At 54.8% G+C, this 19,171-nt stretch overlaps 2 protein-coding genes across 2 annotated transcripts; one reads left to right on the forward strand and one right to left on the reverse strand.

Moving 5' to 3' along the window:
- Nucleotides 1-1,159: 1,159 nt before the first annotated feature.
- SYPL2 (synaptophysin like 2) lies at nt 1,160-6,084 on the reverse strand. The gene is made up of 6 exons (XM_069771990.1): nt 5,780-6,084; nt 5,262-5,333; nt 3,593-3,717; nt 2,903-3,104; nt 2,622-2,813; nt 1,160-1,564 (listed from the first exon to the last, which is right to left on the reverse strand). Exons 1-6 carry the CDS (start codon nt 5,828-5,830, stop codon nt 1,436-1,438), a joined length of 771 nt encoding a protein of 256 aa, XP_069628091.1. The 5' UTR covers nt 5,831-6,084; the 3' UTR covers nt 1,160-1,435.
- Nucleotides 6,085-6,489: 405 nt separating this feature from the next.
- PSMA5 (proteasome 20S subunit alpha 5) lies at nt 6,490-18,236 on the forward strand. The gene is made up of 9 exons (XM_069771994.1): nt 6,490-6,667; nt 7,700-7,766; nt 10,057-10,183; nt 11,217-11,284; nt 12,330-12,437; nt 12,521-12,579; nt 13,522-13,624; nt 14,832-14,918; nt 17,956-18,236. Exons 1-9 carry the CDS (start codon nt 6,639-6,641, stop codon nt 18,031-18,033), a joined length of 726 nt encoding a protein of 241 aa, XP_069628095.1. The 5' UTR covers nt 6,490-6,638; the 3' UTR covers nt 18,034-18,236.
- The last annotated feature ends 935 nt before the right edge of the window (nt 18,237-19,171 follow it).

Here is a 19,171-nt window from a genome sequence, read left to right on the forward strand (position 1 = left end):
CCTATAGGGGACTAGGGACCCAGGGGCAATACATAGTCCCTATAGGGGGCTGGGGACCCAGGGGCAATACATAGTCCCTATAGGGGGCTGGGGACCCGGGGTTATCCCTATAGGGGACTGGGAACCTGGGGGTGACATATAGTCCCTATAGGGGACTGGGGACCTGGAGTTATCCCTATACATGACTGCACAGCTAGAGGAGATATATATCCACTATGTGGGGCTGGGGACCCAGGGGCTCTACATATGCCTTATACAGGGCTGGGAACCTGGGGTTATTCCTGTACAGGGCTAGACAGCCAGGGGTTACATATACCCCTTATATGGGGCTGGACAGCCATGGGTTATATCCACCCCCTATACAGAGCTGGGGAACCAGGGGTTACCCCTATACAAAACTGGACTCTCGGGGTTACAGATACCCCCTATATGGGGCTGAACAGCCAGGGGTGACATATAGCCCCTATACAGAGCTGGGGACTCGGGCGTCATATTTACCCCCTACACAGGACTGGGGACCTGAGGTTATCCCTATATATGGCTGGATGGCCAAGGGTGACATATGCTGCCTATACAGGGCTGGGAGCCTGGGGGTTAGATATACCACCTATACAGGGCTGGGGATGCCGAGGTTATCCCTATATGGCGCTGGACTCCCGGGGGTTACATATACCCCCGACATAGGGCTGGACAGGCAGGGGTTATATATAGGCCCTATACCTCAGCAGGTATTTAGTTATACAGGTGTTAGTTACTCCCTGTATAGAGCTGGATACCCAGGATTATATACAGCCCCTGTATAGAGCTGGGCACCCCGGGCTTATATATCCCCTTTGGACATTGGGGGTTATCTGTACCCTTATAGAGAGCACGACACCAGGAGTTAGCCCTATGCAGAGCAGGGGTTATATATAGCCCCTGTACAGAGCTGGCCCCTGGGACTTATATATATTCCTATAGAGACCTGGACACCCAGGTGTTATGTATACCCTTATACAGAGCAGGACATCCAGGAGTTGTATATACCCTTACATGGAGCAGGACATCCAGGTGTTGTATATACCCCCTATATAAAGCTCCTTATACAGAGCAGGACATCCAGGAGTTGTATATAGCCCCAACATAGAGCCAGACATCAGGGGTTATACGCACCCCTATATAGAGCTGGTACTCAGGACTTTTATACGCCCCCCATACAGACGTGGACACCCCGGGGTTACACATAGAGCCCCCCCATACAGAACGGGACACCCAGGCTTACGCAGACCCCTATATACAGCCAGGCAGCGGCGGTTAATGCCCCCTACCCAGGTTTACGCATCCCCCCCATAGCATCCGTAGCCCCCGCGGCTCCAACGCCGGGGCCAGCGACACCCCGTCCCCGGGCTGGCGGCCGGCGCGAGGTCCCGGGCGACAGGTGGGACCCCCGGGGTGGCTACTGCTTGTCGATGGCACCCTGCTCGGCGGCACTGTCGTGGGGCGCAGCCTGCGCCTGCCACGACGTCTCCTTCAGCACGAACCAGCAGTTCCCGGCCCACAGCAGAAAGTTGATGAAGCCAAAGAGCTGGGGGGAGAGGAGAGAGCCCCGGGTGGGGGGCACCCGTGGCTGAGCCCCAGCCCCCGGTGCCCCACGCGTCCCGTGTGACCCCCGCGCCTCATGCTTGCAACCCGTGCACCCAATGCACCCCATGCGCCCCGTGCACCTTATGCACCCCATGTGCCCCGTGCACCTCATGCAACCCATGCAACCCACGCATCTCATGCAACACGTACAACCTGTGCAACCTGTGCACCCAATGCACCCCATGAGCCCCATGCACCTTCATGCAACCCGTGCACCCCATGCACCTCATGCAATGCGTGCAACCCATGCAACCTGTGCACCCAATGCACCCCATGTGCCCCATGCACCTCATGCAACCCACACACCTTGTGTGCCCCATGCATCTCATGCAACCCATGAACCCCATGCATCCCCCGTACACCTCATACACCTCGTGCACTCCATGCACCCCAACCACCCATGCCAGGGGCTGCATCACCACCGCCGACCCCGGCATGGGAGTCCCCTGTGACTGGGGGGGGGGTGTCTCACGGGGGTGCAAGATGGGTCCCACGTCCTGTGGGACCAATGCGGAGTTAGCAGCATGGCCATGGAGCACATGTGTGCACATTTCCACTGCCCTCTCCCAGCTGAGCTCAGGAATCCAGCATGCGTGTGCATGCATGAGGGCTCGCAGGTGTGACTGTACGTGGGTGCGTGCCCATGTGTGTGCATGCATGTACATGCCTGTGTGCACGCTGTGTTCACATGTGCGCATGCATTTTCACGTGAACATGCGTGTGCATGGGTGCACATTCATGTGCATGGGCTTGGCAAGCATGTACAGGCATCCACGTGTGTGTGTGCACATGTGTGCATACATGCACGTGCATGTGCCCCCGCAAGGGCTGGGGGCTGCTTAGCTCTGCTTGAAGCATCATAAATGTCTCCCCCAAGCAAATAAATACATATACGTGCTCATGTGTGCATGCCTGTATATACACCCACGTGTGAATACGTGCATGCATGCGTGCCTATACCCCGTGTGCATCGGTGTGCACCGGTGCCCGGCTCTCACCACGGAGATGTTGGCCAGCCCCATGGCCGGCGTGGTGCCGGCGTTGCAGACCACCTCCTGGCCCTGGCAGACCGCCATGGCAGCGATGAGGCTGGCGGGCCGCGTGGCCGCCTTCACGTCGGCGAGCCCCTTGCCCCACGCCGCTGCCGCCACCAGCCAGAAGAAGGCGAAGCAGACGGTGACACAGAAATCCTGCCGAGATGGGGACACTGGGCTCAGCACCGACGCCGGTACAGAGCGCTGCAGGATCCACCCCCCGCTTAGGGATGTAGCCGCCTTACCGCAAAGGGGAGCTTCTTATTTTCGCCATAGAGGGAATGAAAGCGCAGGTAAAGCACCAGAGCTGCCATGGCGTAGAGGAAGGAGAAGACCCCCAGGGTCACAAAAAATTCAGCAGGAGCAGAGAAATCACCGATGAGGTGCAAGGTGCGGGTTTCTGACTCGCCCTCGCAGTCCGGCATCTCGAAGGGGACCTGGTATAACCTGGGAGAACGGGAGGGGGATGTCGGGTGACCCGGGAATGGAGGGGACGATGGGGATGGCTCTGCCAGCCCAAAATAACTGCGCTGGGTTGGTCCCCCAGGGATGGAAGGAACAGACCAGCTGCCGGGTCAGAATCTGGACACTTTGCCGCAGTCCAGTGCCCCGGCATGGGGCAGGTGGCTGAAAGAAGGGGTTAAAACTGTGGCTCATGCACGGCTGGCCCAGCTCCATCCTCGTCTTTCCTGATTAATGAGGATTCCCCCCGTAGCTGGGGGATGCCCCACAGTGCCGGGGGTGCAGAGGGTCCCCAGCTGGACACGGTGCTTCCCTGCCCACAGGGACCGTGACTGCGGTCCCATGGGGGTCCCAGCAGTGGGGATGGGGTTTAACCCCAACCCAGCACCTCATGTTCCCCCTGGCTCGCTGTGGAGCCATGTTGGGTGCCTGGGTGGGTTCCGGAGGGGTGTCCGGGCTCGGTGCCCCCTCACCTGAAGGGATACCCGAACTGGACGGAAATGGCACTCATCTCTTTGGTTTCACCGCCGCATTTCACCGTCGCCCCAGTCTCGCCGCTGAAAGAGCCGCAGGCCCCGAAGGCAAAGATGGCAAAGAGCTACGGGAGAGAAGCAGCGCGTCGGGGGGCAAGGGGAAGGGGGGGGGAGCTTGAGACCCTGGGGACCCCCCCCACCCCGGGGTGGGATGCACCCAAGCGGGGGTTTGCACCCCCCGGTGCTGAGTCATGGCGGCCGTGGTGGTGCAGGGCGAGCTGCCATCCCGCAGCTGTCAGCCTCGCGCGCCAGCACCGGGGCTGCTGCCGGCACCGGCATTTGCGTCTGGGGATGAAAGGGGCAGCGGCAGCGACAGGGGGGCAATGCGACAGGGGGGGCAACAAGGCCAACCCCCCCCCGCCCTGCCCTTAATTTTAGGCATAGTGCTGAGCGACGGAGCAGGTTTCCAGCAAGCCGGGAGCATCCCTGTTGTGGGACCCCCGGGGTCACCCTGCCGCCATCGGTCCCCCTCCCTGGGGAGCCGCCGCTGCCATTTCCCGGCCCTCGGCGCCGAGCTGCTCTTGTCTCCGGCCGAGGGTGCCGGGAAAACGTTGTTCCCAAATAGTTTTCTGGCAACTCATCCCAGCTGAGCTCACGGCTTCCCGCGTCCAGCCGGGTGAAGGGGGGAAGCTGAGACGCCAGGCCTGACGCCGTGGGGATGGGCAGGCCCACGTGTGGCACCAAGGGTCAAAGCAGGAGCATTGGCAGCCGCCCCAGGGATTTTCCTCACCCTTTTGGCTTCGGGGTGTCTGCCCGCAGGGCCTGATCCTGCACGGTGAACCCACTGGCAGGGGGTGCCCAGCGCCTGCCCGGGTCGGATTATCCAAAGCAGAGAGATGGGATGGGGGCAAAAGCCCCCTCGACCTGGCTCCTCCGGGCAGGAGATGCCCAAACAGGTCTGGCCTTGTGCCCTGGGGCCAAGCCCCCCACCCCGTGCCTCAGTTTCCCAGCGCTGGCACCTGGGTGTGGGGCCGGCTGGGAGCCCCCCGGCCACGGTGAGGCCGTGCTGCAGAAATGTCGCCCTGAAATACAATCCCAGAGCCATTCATGGCACGGCCCGGACGGGGACGGGGCTGCGGGCGCTTGGCTCCCCCCATCCCCAGGGTCCCCCCTCGTGGGGCCCACTGACCCCCAGCCCCCCTTCCCCACCCACCCACCCACCCGCCCAGTGCCCCCTGAGCCCGTAGGAATGACGGGGACTCGGCACCCCGATGTCACCGTCCCTTCCAGCATGGCCGGGCAAAGCCACCTGCTCAAGGTCACCGGGGGGGCCATGTGGCCTGAACCCAGGCGGCCCCGCACCCCACCTCCCCTGGAGCCCCCCCAGGATGGGGTCCCCACACCTAGGGCTGCGAGGGTGGGGGAGGCTCTGGAGGGGCAGGGAGGTCTCCAGGGTCCCCTCATCCTGGAGGGGGGGGCTTTAAGAAAGCAGTGGGGTACCCCAAATCTGGGGGTAGGGGGAAAGGGCTGGGCAGGGGTCCCAGGGGACCAGCAGCCAGGGGTGCTGGGGAAGGGGCTGTGCCTGGGGCGGGGCGGGGGTGGAGGTGTCCTGGTGCCGGTGCTGGGATCGGGCCCGGGATGGGGGGGGACACACTGAGGGGGGACTCACCCATTCCAGCACCTTGATGAAGCCCAGGGGTTCCTGGAGGCGGCCCCAGCGCATCCCACCCAGGACACGGTCCTGCGGGGAGAGAGCAGCGGGAGCCGGGGCACCGGGGCGGCACCAGGGGCTGCTCCGGGGCACCGGGGGGACTGCACCGGGGGAGTGGGGGGGCTGCACCGGGGGCTGCTCCGGGGGACAGGGGGGGCTACACCGGGGGACCGGAGAGCTCCAACGGGAGTTGTCCCGGGCAGGGGGCTGCACCGGGACACCGGATTGCTGCACCAGAACAGCGGAGGGACGGTGGGAGGCTGCACCGGGGGTCGCACCGGGACACCGGGGCGGGGGGCGGGGGGGCGCTGCACCGGGAGTTGCATGGGAGAACCGGGGGCTGCACCGGGGGTTGCATGGGGAGACCGGGAGCTGCCCCGGGGGTTACACCGGGAGTTGCCCCGGGCCACCGAGGCGCCGCACCGGGAGACTGCCCCGGGCACCTGGGGGGGGGGAGTGTCGCACCGGAGCCCTACCTGGAGCCGGGGCCCTTTGTCGCCGGCCGCGGGGGCGGCGGGCTCCGACATGGCCGGGCCGGGGGCGGTCGGTGCTGCCTCCGCCGCCCGCTGGGACCGCTCCGCTGTCAGAGCCGCCACCGGGAACCCCACAGCCCCCGGGGCTGGCAGCACCGCCCCGCCCCCTGCAAGGCCCCCCGGTCCGCCCCCGGACACCCGCGGGACAGCCCCCAGCCCCGGTCCGCCCCCGGTCCCTCCGCCCAGCGCGGACCCAGCCCACAGCGGGATGGGCAGCCCCCCCCCACCACCCGGGGGGGGTGTCCGTGCGTCCGTCCCGGGGCTCGTCCGACCCCCACTGAGTCCCCCTGGGGTCCTCAGCCCTGCAACGGGACGGGGAGCCCCGGGGCCGTGCCGGCGTCCAGCTCCCGGTGCGGTGCCGACAGCCGACGGGGGCCGGTAACGGGGCTGTCGGCACCGCACCGGGAGCTGGACGCCGGCACGGCCCTGGAGGACCCTGGGGCATCCCGGTGTCTCTGCCCCGGCACCCCCTCCCCGGTAACCCCGGCCCCGTAGCCACGGCGTGCCCGCCCGCCCCGCCCCTCTAGAACTCAGACCCCGCCCCCTTTGCCTTGTCCCCGCCCCCTCAGCTCCTCCCCTTTCCTCTTCGCCGAGCCCGCCCTCCCCGTTTTTTCATTGGCTAAACCGCGGGAAGTGCGGTCCAATGGAAAAGCGGCGCGGGGGGAAGTAGAGCGAAAGGGGTGGGGAGGAGCCTGCGCGTTGCCGGCCCGTTGGCAGGAAGCGGTGGAGAAGAGCCCGGTGAGGGTAGAGCGGCGTTCCCGCCTCCGCCGCCTGTTCCCCCCCCTTCCCCGCCACCGCCGCCATGTTCCTCACACGCTCAGAGTACGACCGGTAAGTACACGCCCGCCCCCCGCCAGCCCTCTCCCGCGCCTTCCCCGCCGCCCGCGGCCTGCGGCTGAGTCACGGGCCTGCGGCCGGTCACCACCTTCCCCATCCCGGTAGGCCCTGGCCGGTGCCTCTCGCCTGCAGCTGCCGTAGGGCCGCTCTGAGGAGCTGGTGGGGAGGCCGCAGCCCCTCTGGGCTCTGCTCAAGGACTTCTGCTCGTCCCCCTGCCTGCTCCGCCAGGGCCCGTGGGGGTTCCGCCCTGCCGGGCACTGGTACAGCCGTCCGGTTCGTGGCCGTCCCCTCCCTGCCTCGGGCTCTTCCCCCTATTTTTATTTTCTTTGGGCTTTGGAGAACCCGGTTCTGTTAAATGCAGGGGAAGGGAGGGTACGTCCCCTGTGACCGGGGGCTTCCAGTGTTGGAAGGCCCCCGGTGTGGGGGGAGGCTGCCTGTGGGAAGGGGAGGGTGTATCATGAGGCTGTAGTTTATCTTGCTAAACGCCTCCTGAAATCAGATGGCTTTTAAGAAATGGAGGGGTTTGCATGTGGATGGAGGCCCTGGGCACAGGGCTTCTCTCGGGAGGGCAGAGTCATCTCCTGCTTTGTGCGGTGGGATGGGAGGAGCAGTGGAAGTCAGGCTGGGCTGGTGTGTGGGGAGGGTGGGAACATGATGTGATGGGATATCCGCACTGGTAAAATAAAATCCTGCTGGCTCCTGGTTCTGAGAGAAGGTGTGCTGTTTGGAGTCAAAAGGCAGCATGCTTCCAGCATCCACAGTGTAAAGTGTGCCATGAAAACAAACCTCCTCCTCACCCGTTGCTAGACCAGCTGGTGTTCCTTTTATTCTCTTTCTCTGTAAGCATCCTGAATCCAGACCTTGCAAGCATCTGTGGCAAGGGTGATGAGCTCCAGCGAAGCCATGACGTTGTTCCAGCTGCCCCTAGCATCACTCTTCCCACCATCGCTCTTGAATAAGGAACTGTGTTCCTTGTCGGCCTTCAGTTTCCTGCCCTTTACACCATTTCTGATGTTGTTCTTGCAGGGGTGTGAACACTTTTTCTCCAGAGGGAAGGCTGTTCCAAGTGGAGTATGCCATCGAGGCCATAAAGGTATCGTCAGCTCCATCTGGTTGCCAAACTGTGATGTTAAGGGCTCTTTCGAACTGAAGGCCTGGGTTTGGTCAGAAATAAAACAGGCAGATTCTACTCATTTGGGCTCTGGCCTCACTCTGCAGCGAGGCAGGGTTTGGCCAGCTCCCAGGGCAGTACACAACACCGAGTGGGAGCTGGTGCCTTTCCCTGTAGGCGCTGCTCCTGCATGCGACTGCTGTGGCAACTCTTTGCCAACCTTTCACCTACAGTTTGTGGTAGGAGAGCTGTGTGGCAGTGTTCGATTCCTTCCGTCCAGCCAAAGCTCCTGCCACTCTGCTCTTTTATGGGTCATGAAGAATCAAAAGCCATCGATTTCCCCAAATGCAGGGGAACGTTCCCATCCGTTTCTCATACTGACCAATTTACCCCCAAACCAAACACAATCTGAAGATGCTAATCCCCACATCAAACCTACTAAAAGCTACTGTTGAAGCAAGAGGTCCTGAATGCCTGTACACCGTGACTCTGCCTGTAGATGTTCATGCTGCCAGCATGTCGTGCACTTCATGTCCATAAACGCTGGTCTAAGAGCAGAGGAGCGCTCCGCTTTCTGTTTGCCTGAGCTAATGCAGTGTTCCCTTCAGGTCCATGGGCTTTATAAAGATGGTGTCCCTTAAACCCTAAAGTGGCAACTTTTCTTTTGCTAGGTGAACTTTCATTTTCTTAGCTGGTTGCTGTTGCAGCTTGGAGTGGGTCACCATTTGCTAAGGTGAATTTTAAAACCTGAAGGTAAAGGTTGTTAGGAGCAAACTAACCTACCTCTGTAGAGCTGAATGGCCTTTCTGGGGCATCAAGTGTTCTTAATTGATAGATGTTCTTGTTTCTGAGAATGTGGGTGTTGATTGGGAGTAAATTTAAACTTGGGGGAAACTGGTCAAGTGACGAAGTGAAGAAGGTCTGAGCAGGCCTGTGTTTGGACTGGGGAAAAGGAGGGTGCTGGCTTTATCTTCCCCATACTGCTTTAGCTCATTGAAGTACAACTTAAATGAGGAGGCAAAAAGTAATAATGTTTATTAAGGCATTGGGAAGTAAAAACTCTCAGAAGGATGTCAATTGCCATGCTGACTTTATAATTACGAATACATCTACTAGAGTAGCAATCATACAGAAGCCTCTGGCTTCTCCTTTTTTTCCAGATCAGCCCATAAGCTTACCAACAAAATTGCTGCAGCTCAGGTGGCTGCTGCAACAAGTTACATGTGATGCCTGTGCATTAGGGGTGTAGGAGGAGTTTTTTATTTGTGTGCTGTAGCTTCATTAACAAAAATACATCTGAAGTGACATCAGGTGTCCCTTCTTCCCTTGGGGTTTGTGCGCAGCTGTGGCAGGCTGCGTGCTTAAAGGACGGGAGCATTGGGCAAAGTCTAAAACCATGAGTGCCTCCAACAGGGAGAGTCCCCTCTGTCAGGCCCGTGGTTATAGGTGTAGCTACCTGGGGAAGCTTGGTGCTAAAATTATACCTTGTAGCCTGACTTGGATATTTGGTGTCAGCATCTCCACACCGCAGCTGGTACAGTTATTCTGGTAAATTCCCCAGTGTGGAAAAGCTGCAAGTGCTGGGAGCAAGGGTAGGGGCTGGTGGGAGACCTTGAGATCTGACACTGCACCCCCTCAGCTGTGCTCATGGCCGTGGTGACACTGTGGGGTCCTGCAAGACTAGGGTAAAACTTGCTGCGGTCTTGGCTGCGGGTGATTAACTGCTGCCTGGAAAATGGTACGTGCGCAAAATGCTCTCGTTCTCATTGTAAATTTTGTGGGTATGAGGACACTTGGGAGAAAAAGAGCTAATGGAAAGAAATGCCCAAGCCAGAAGTACAGATGCAGTCAGAATTAAGGCCATTATGTGAAATCCTCTCTCACTTTAAAATTTAATTTCTGTCTTGCAAAGGAAGATTCGCAAGGCTTTTTAAATTCGTAAGGCTTTAAGCTGTAAAAATTGATGTTGCTCAGGGAAGAGATTAATGGCTTGCAGCAGCCCTGCTGGGTTCTGATGAACTAGTCAGCTGGGAAGTAGCATGCCTTTAACCTTTCCAGTTTCCTCGTTCAAGTAGTAACATTTAAAATTTGGTGCGCAAAGCCATGCAGTCTTGCAAGTGTGTTGCTGTGTTGGTGATGCGATTGTCTCCAGAACAAAACGCCTACAAATAATACATGACAAAATTAGCATTGCACCACTTATATTTATGCGAGCTGTCATGGGTAGACCCTGTGCCGGCTGCGGTGGTGGTAACTGTGCAGTGGTTTTCAGCTTGGTTCCACGGCCATCGGGATCCAGACCTCAGAGGGCGTCTGCCTGGCTGTGGAGAAGAGGATCACCTCCCCGCTCATGGAACCCAGCAGCATTGAGAAGATTGTAGAAATCGATTCCCACATAGGTAAGGAGAAAGGAGTGAGCTTTGGGTGCCCCTCTGGTAGAGCCCTAGGAGCATCCCTCAAGTTTTGGAGATTATATATGTATAGAGAGAGATATATTAAAAATAAGACTCTGTCCCCTGGGAGTGTCAGAAGCGGTGTTTCAGGTCTAGCCTTCCCTTCAGGCAGCTCTGCTGAGCTGAGTGGGACCGCTCATCCCTCTCAGTGAACACCAGGTCCTGGTCACTGGTTTTCCAGGCTCCAGGCCAGCAGGACATAGTTACAGGAGCAGGAAGAGGCAGCTGAAGCACCCCCCCGTCTCAGTGACCTCCCTCATGAAATCTCATCCCAAATTTAGATCTGGGAGGGCAGGGAATTACTGCAAAAGGCTTGACTTGAGGCCAGTTTCTCCCAGAGCACTAATGTTAGCCTGTACCCCTGCTTGCAGCAGCCTCCTGCATCGTGAGGGGGCCCACGACAGGCTCATTACCAAATATGTCGCCTTGAAAAGCAGGAGACCTCCAAAATACCTGTGTTGCTGATGACACAGGTGATGGAAGTGGCTCTTCAAGAGTCTAATTTCCTCCTCCTGTGTGCTTACGATACAGCCTCTCTCTTCCTGGAGCAGGATCTGTGCTGGAATCTCCTGCTGCATCCCCCCCAGCTATGGGTCAGCCAGCCCTTCCTGCAGTGGTGGGGATGAATGAGTTCCCCTTCCAAGCAGGTTGTGTTTCTGTTGGTTAGCTTCTCTTGTAAGGCCTCAAATGTGGCTCCTTTAGCCTGTTCAGGTTTGGGATGGGTGAGAGGTGTGACTGGGAGAACTTGGTTATGTACCTGCCCTTCAGCTGAGTGTCCATCTTTCCTCTTGAGTAAATCTGTTTCGATCCTGTCCTCCTTCCTTTCCAGCATGCTGCGGTGCAGTGCTGCTGTGTGCTTCCACGCAGGGGCCCACTCCAGCCTGCAGCCTTTTGTATGTCACTATGGGCTTAAGTCTGGGGGAAGAGTGCATTACAAATAATTGGTGAAATGACCCATGGTTTCCCTCTCTGATTCCAGGGTGTGCCATGAGTGGCTTAATAGCTGATGCAAAGACTTTAATTGATAAAGCAAGAGTGGAGACTCAGGTAAGACTTGACATTTATCTTCTTAAAACAATAGCACTAATCTCAGGGGTGTCTCAGAAGTCTCTGGCATGGGAAGATTGTTACAGCAAAGGAGCTGGTGTGGAGTGGGAGGCTTGCGGGGAGCGTAGCTTCCTGCATTGGGCTTTTGCAGAACAAACAGGTGGAGCCTCATGTGTGTTTTTCCTCTTTGGTATTGCACGTTTGCTGGGAATCTTATAGCAGGTTCTCCAGTGGTCTCAGTGCTGGCAGATGCACTCTAGTGAATGTGTGGGGCTGTGTGTCTGACCTTGTTTTGACAAAAGACTGGTTATATTGGTTATATTTTTGACCCTTTAAATTTACTCGGTGCCTCACGTACTTGGAGGTCCCAGGTACAAATCTCTGTGCTGTAGTAAAGACTTTTCCTGTGAGGTTTTCCTGCACATCAGCACTCTTCCAACCTCTGGAGAGCTGGATAACCCCATCGCTCCAGAAACAGATACTGGGATAAAGTGCTTCAGCCTTGCATTTTGCCTGTTGGCATCTATATTGGGTTTGTGTGGCAAGGTTTTGGTAGTGGGGTGGCTACAGGGGTGGCTTCTGTGAGAAGCTGCTAGAAGCTTCCCCCATGTCTGACAGAGCCGATACCAGCTGGCTCCAAGTTGGACCCACTGCTGGCCAAGGCCGAGCCCATCAGCAATGGTGGTAGCACCTCTAATGTATTTAAGAAGGGAAAAAAAAAGTTGCTGCAGCACAGAAACTGCAGCCAGAGAGAGGAGTGAGAACATGTAAGAGAAACAATCCAAGGCCTAGCTATCCCAAGGTTTCTGGGGGATCCCTGCACAAGCTTCCCAGCTTGTTCTGCACTTCCTGCTTTCTTCCTGGTGCTTCCCTCTTGCGGCTGAACAGGCTGTGCCCCAGTGCCAGCAGCCTGCCTGGAGGGGCTGGAGGGAAGTAGACTTTGTGGCTATGCAGGGCATCACTCCAGCCTGCCGCGTGAACGATCTGGGATTGTCATGTTTTTGGGAACAAGGTGATAAATTGATTTTTTTTTTTTTTCCTGCAGAATCACTGGTTCACCTACAACGAAACCATGACAGTGGAGAGCGTGACACAGGCCGTGTCCAACCTGGCGCTGCAGTTTGGGGAGGAGGACGCAGACCCAGGAGCAATGGTGCGGAGCTGGGGTGGTGCTGTTGACTCCCCTCTGACTTTGTCCTTGGCCTTGCCTAACCTGTTGGCTCTTTTCTGTTGCAGTCTCGTCCATTTGGTGTTGCGCTGCTTTTTGGAGGAGTTGATGAGAAGGGACCCCAGCTGTAAGTTCATCTCTCTTAATCCAGGCCAACTCTGGGAAGAGACAAAACCTCTACTGAAACTTCCCAGGACACTTTAATGACTTGATTCTGGGATTTTACTTAAGCCAAACACTTGGGGTTTATCCTATTATGTATCTGATGTGTTTGTTAATGCTTTTAAACCCTTCCTTTCAAAGCACGGGTTGCAGCAGCCTGAGCACTGGCTGCTTGTTTGGGGTTGAAGAGAATGCCATGTCTTCACTGAATCATTGCTTTTTTAATGTGGTTTCCTGGGCAGGAGGGAGGTGTTAAAGCTCTCCTCGTCCCAAGTTTATTCTTACCTTTCCCTAAAGGACTAGTAGAGCCACTGGTAACATAATATGTGGAGCCTGCTGTAACATTCCTTGGGGAGGTGGTGGAGTGCTTGTAACCTGAACTCGTATGCTTCAAACACTCAGCCTCTGCTGGAGGTGGGAATGGCTCAGCAGAGCCAGCCCAATAACGTCTCCCCATGGTCTCCCTCCCAGGAGCAGTAGTGAAAACTTGCTGGTTTTATTTAAAAAAAAAAAAAAAAAAAAAAAAAAGAGGGGGGGAATAAAAAGGAAAATGATACTGCTCTGAGTATGGAGGGCAGTGTCAGGAGTGTATAGCTCTCCTTCTAGCTTATCAGCCCGCTGTGGGTCTGCAGGTGACTCTGGCGCTCCTCAAACCTTGGTTGTCTCCTCTGCATGCCAGGAGGAGAGACCTGCTGCTGCAGTAATCGCAGCAGTCCCCTGAGGAGGCTGGACGCAGTGAGGGGCTGCCACAAGCTGTGCCCCGAATCGGCAGCCAAGCTGTTGCTCCTGAGGAGCCCTTGTTCTTCCCCAGCTCTGAGCCATGCAGAGACCTCTGGGGAGTGCTGTGGGTCTGGTGGGAAAGCCCTTGGGGTGCCGCAGCCGTTCACTCTCACCTATATTCCTGCAGGTTTCACATGGACCCGTCGGGGACATTTGTTCAGTGTGATGCCAGGGCAATCGGCTCTGCCTCGGAAGGTGCACAGAGCTCTCTGCAAGAGGTTTACCATAAGGTAAAAGGCTGGATTGGGTTTGACATCTTGCAAGTTACAGAGGTACCTCACGACCTACAAGGATCCACTATTTTCCTTCCCGATGAGTGATTCATAAGACTCTTCTTGTGCTGTAGAGGAGCTGCGTGAGCTTGTCAGGGTGGGACTTGGTCCTTGGCAGTTGATCCCGTGATTAGATGTCAGTGCTGAGCTGCTGGATGAGGATCTCTACGACAACGAGTACTACTACCAGCAGCTTTCCTCTAGGTTGCAGCTGGAACAGGAGACTGGTGTCTGAGATGCCGTCTCTGCCTCTAGCGGGTGATAATTAAGACCATGTCAGGAAGTACTCTATAAATAAAAGAACTGCTATATGAATGCTGCTGGTTGGCATCAGGGCTCAGTATGGGTGCAGCCTGAGCATAAGGAATTAAAGGAAGCCACTTTTTTTTCCACCAGATCTGTTAAGCTAGTGAAGTTAATGGGTTTTGTGCTGCAAGTACTGGTGCTATTTGATGTTATATAAAAACTTTCTTCCCTCCATGAGGGAGCTGCCTGTTTTGTGTGGTAAGAAACCAAATACTGTAACGAAAAGCACAATTGATGGTGTTGAATGCTGTAAAGACTTCCAGCCTAAGACTCAATAACCTAATCTGTTCACTAGCAGAATTGTCCCAGAATTGTCCAGATTCTGGGCTCCATGGCTTGTTAACCATCTTCCAAGTGCAAAGTTACTGCAAACACAGCTATGATCACTCTTCAAATGTTGCATGGCCCTCTAGTTCTAGTTCCCCCTTGTGCAGGGATTTACATATTTAAAGCATGAAGGCTTCTGCCAAGAGGGAGTCTGGCTTTTCGGAACTCCCACTGGAGCTTATTGGGGGGAACTGCTTGACAGACATTAACTGGTGAAGAGAAATGGACTCTCATGTCCCGATCCTGACAGGTTTATGTGCCCAGATTAACAGTTCTTAAGCTTTGTAAAAAGTTACAGAGAAGCAGAAAGTCGCCATCCTTGCAATTGTCACTGTCCTGCCTGAACAGTGCGCTTTGATCTCTTGTTGATGCTGTAGATAACTTGATAAGCTTTTAAATTTGCTGCCAGTGACAGCTTAAAGGATTTGAGAAGAGCGGGAGGGAGAGCAGCATGCTTCCGCAGTCAAAGGGGTAACATACAAGTACGTGCTTGACCGTCAACAATGCAATTAATGACTGATTTGTTTTACAGTCAATGACACTGAAAGAGGCAATCAAATCTTCCCTCGTCATCCTGAAACAAGTTATGGAGGAGAAACTGAATGCAACCAACATTGAGGTAATGTGACTCTGTTAGCAGTGTGTGATTGTGGCTTGTGGCACATGGTGTGGAACAGAAGTCTTCACAGCCTGTAGTCTTTGCTTCCTCGGTGCAAATCCTGCTGGCTATGCAGTGCATGTCTCAGTAGTGTCTTGCATTTTAAACATCCAGGTGAGAAAGCTGCCTGCTTGCTTTCTGGAGAGAAGGGTTGCTTTGGCTTCTAGAGCAAGGAATGAGTTGGTGGAGCAGTTCATGACTTCCCAAGCCAATGGCTGGCTGGCTGCAGATGTTCTTGCTCTTTCAAGCTGCCCATTGTAGCATGTCCTGTGTGGCGCATTGGAAAGGTTGGAGCTTTTTTTTGACTTCTGCAGGTGTGCACCCTGGCCCGTTTGCCTGGCTAATCCATGAGTGCTGGCAGAAGTGATTCCCGTGGGGCTCCCTGGATGTGGGCTGGAGCCCCTGCTGACCTTACACAGGCCGAGTCAGCCAGCAGCAACCTGTCGTGCCAGCCGGATCACTTTTTCTTCCCCTGGGTTTAGCAATTCTTTTTTTCCCTGGTACTTGTAATATTAGAAGGAATGAAAATTATACAGCTTCTGGACTTGCTATATTCAGTCTTGGGTTGGTGCCAAAAATCTGTTGGACAGGAGGACCAAAGAGGTAAAGCCTGGTGAAGCCTCCAGGAACGAATGTGCTCCTCTAACCTCCGCCTTTTGCCCACAAGCAGTCAGGCTTGCAGAGCTCAGCTTGATCCGAGCATGCAGTGCTCTCAGAGATCTCCACAAACGTAGTGGTACTTGTCCCCTTAAACCCTGCTCGTTAGATTTGTAATGTTCCTTTTTAGGTAGCAAAGGTAAAAACCCTTCCAGTTTGTTAGTGATAATGGATAAATGATGAGCAAAGCTGGCGTATAGAGTTTGCTTCTATTTCTGGCAGGTTATGAGACACTAGACCTTTTTAAATCATGTCATTCCAACTCCTGAGCTGCTCTTCTCCCGCCGTTCTCCCATTCCTTTCCTCCAAGTGCTGGGAATCTGTTTCCCAAACAGCCTAAAAGTGTGCACTGCCTTTTTTTTTTTATTAAATACTGCTGCTGGGGACCCTTCCTGACATGATTAACCAGCTTCCTTTGGGGGAAAGGGCCAACAGCATGCCGAAAACTTAGACGGTCTGTCCAGAAATTATGCCAGCTGGCTAAAATCTGCTTCCCCAGATGCCCTCCCAACCCACACTAATTAGTTCTCTCTTGATCAGCTTTGGGTCTCTTCTGGAAGATCTGCAGTACAGTGTGAAGAAATTGAGGCAGAGGAGCGTGTACAGTATCCTTATGTCATGTCCCCGTTTAACAGGGCTTAACTGTGCTTGGCAAAGCTCTGAACGTGTTGAGGAATCATATCAGGGTTAAGTATGAGAAGAATGTGCTGAGGATTAAAAGGTCTCTATTGACTCAAGTCACCCTTCTGGCTGAAAATCTTGTACCTGAAGTGGCTGCTTTGCTTTCTAGCCTTGTAGAAGTATGTGGTGCTCCGGTTTATTTACTCTAGCCGCTTCCCTTTCTTGTGTGGGATTTTCCATCTAGCAACAAAGAGAAGGGACAAAGTGTGGTCATGGAAGAGTTAAATCTGTTGGCAGTGAAGGTCAGGAGCCTTAAACAATTGTTATGCTTTAAAATTAATTACTTCCCTGTGAAGCCTGTAAGGGAATAGTTGAGTTAAGCTTTTGTGTGTAGGGAGAAGGTGAGGCACAGGTTCAAGCAGAATAGTTGGTGTCTCTGAATCCTTGTTTTGGGTTTCAGGGGGTATATATGTGAGTTGTCATGTCTGTTTGAGTCTAGTGTCAGGCCAGCGCCCATACAGGTGATTTGAGGTGCCTAAAGTGGCATCTGCAAGTGTGTTTGACTGGTCTGAGAGTGCCAGCTGAAATGTGGGCTGTCAGGTGCTCTCACGCTGAGTGTTCAGGACATTTCTCCCTAAAAAAGCCTTATGGCTACCCTCCCTCTACCCCAAAAGCGTGTCCTACCATCTCATGCTGTTTTATGGGAGACCTTGCAAGCAGAGAAGCCTAGGAAGAGCTCTGGGATTCACTGGGACCCTCTGCAGCTTTCCTTCAGCTTACTGCAACCAAACACTTTGATCCCTTAAGAGTAAAGAGGCACTCCTGATGCTGGGGGGTGCCTGTGAGTGAGATCTGGAGCATCCCAGCTAGCTCCTGTGGTTTTCTGGCTTGCCTGCTCATGGCAGCTGTCTGTATCTTGGGCTCTCATACCATGAGCTAGGTGCAAATGAAAGTCCCGCTTGCATTCCTCTTCCAGTCTTGTCATTCTTCAAGTATCTCTTGTTCTGGTGTTCGCTCTGTGAAATGTCTCAGCTGTCTGCCCTGGATGCTGCCTCCCTCTGCTCCTGGCAAAGGGGCAGGGTGGAGTATGTTGTACCCCAGCTTTGTCCCTTGGGCTTTGTCTTGGAAGAGATCTCTTTGGCCTGCTTGTACAGGGCACCAGGCAGCTGCAAGGTGCAGTGTGGCTTGCTTATTGTTGGTGTTTGGTGACCAAAATGCAGGTTTGCTTCTGCCTCAGTTTCCCACACCTAACCCCTCAGTCCCCTTTTGAGTGTTTTGCTATCTTGGGATTCACAAGGCATGTAATGGGCCAGCATTTGTACGCTTGGTTGGTTACTGGAGGAGAAGAGGCACTCCTGCTGAGGGCCACACTGAAATGCAGCAAGAACCACCCCTCTTTGAGGAGTGTTTGATGAAGGACTTGTATTAACGGGGTCTTTTTCCCCAGCAAGCAGAAGCAGAGCCTGCCTGTTCCCAATAGACGCTCCCTGCTGCTGCTACTATGAGGAGACTGAGTCAATTAAAAGCTATTTCTGTGGCAGGCAGCTATTTTAGGGAATCAAAGAACATGTTACGGGGTGGAATGATCTTGCTGGGCTGGCAGATCAGGCAGCCGAGAAGGAACAGCTGCTCTGTCTGCTGTGGCTGCTCTCTGTTCCCTGCCCCATGCTGTCACTTCACATATGCAGGCACGCTTAACCCCTTGCTCCTTCTCTTTCAGCTTGCCACAGTGGAGCCCGGGATGAAGTTCCACATGTACACAAAAGAGGAGCTTGAAGAGGTCATCAAGGATATTTGAAAAGCGGAGAGACTCCCTCAAAGGCTCATTCCCCTCCGATCAAAGCGAACTGACTCTCGGTTCCTTCTAGTACCTGTGATTTTATTTTCCAGCAGCATCTGTAATTGCTCTTCTTAGAAGGCTCTTGAGGTTTTTTTACAGTTTCTGTACATAACTGCTCTCTACAATAAGAGGAAATGAGAATAAATCATTTTGTTACTCTATTCTGGGTTCCTCACCGCAGAGGTCTGAGGCGGGGGACCATTTAGAGCTAAAATCAGGGGTGGATGAGGGCAACATCTGCTGCCGAAATAAATCGGTGCAGGGCAAAGCAGCGCCTGCCAGGTTTGCGTCGCTGGATGCGTCGTACGGCGCTGCGGTCCTTGCTGGCTGTGGCAGTAGCAAGTCTCCCTCTTGTGGAGAGCGTGGTGATATCACATCAGGAGATCTATGTATAATTACACATGAGTTTTGAAAAACATTAGATTTTTAGATCTGCCCTTGCCTGTTTGGTGCATTCCCCCTGTCCTTCTCCAGTGGTTTTTGTCCATAAGGGCTTATGTGGAGCTCTGACTCCTTCCCAGGGAAGAAATTCATAACCAGGCTTGGGATTTGTGTTTCCTTCCAGTGGAGCTTGGAAATAACCGTAACAACTGCGATAGTGCAGAGCCAGCCAAGTGGGAATAGGTCTGGGGTTAATGGGACAGCCCCTTACCTGTTAAACTGTGCAGGTACCACTTCATTTTGAGAGTAATGTCACTTTGACCAGCAAACTTCCGCTCATCCACTTCACAGGGCTTGTTGCTTTTGTGTTTTGTTCTCCAGCAGATGCCTCTATCCTGCTCCTCAAAATAGCATCTGAGAATTGCAGATCAGTCTGATAAGGGAATAAGCTGAGATTAGCAAAGTATTTTCCTACAAAATCATGCCTGCGTGGTCAGTGCAGCTTCAGGGGCTGGAAAGCCAGCTCTGCCCTGGCTCCTGGTAGCTTGCTCTGTGCTGCCCTGTGAACGTTGGCAGGCAGTGGAGGCTGCTCTGTCCTATTTTGAGAAATTACGATTTCACCCTGAACAAAACAATGTTGTCCGTTGTGGAAGAGACAGGATGTGGCCTGCGCTGCTGCTGGGAGTGGGATTGCCCTGGTAAGCAGGGACATTTC

The sequence above is a fragment of the Haliaeetus albicilla genome, chromosome 26, assembly GCF_947461875.1.
Source record: "Haliaeetus albicilla chromosome 26, bHalAlb1.1, whole genome shotgun sequence".
Taxonomy (NCBI): domain Eukaryota; kingdom Metazoa; phylum Chordata; class Aves; order Accipitriformes; family Accipitridae; genus Haliaeetus; species Haliaeetus albicilla.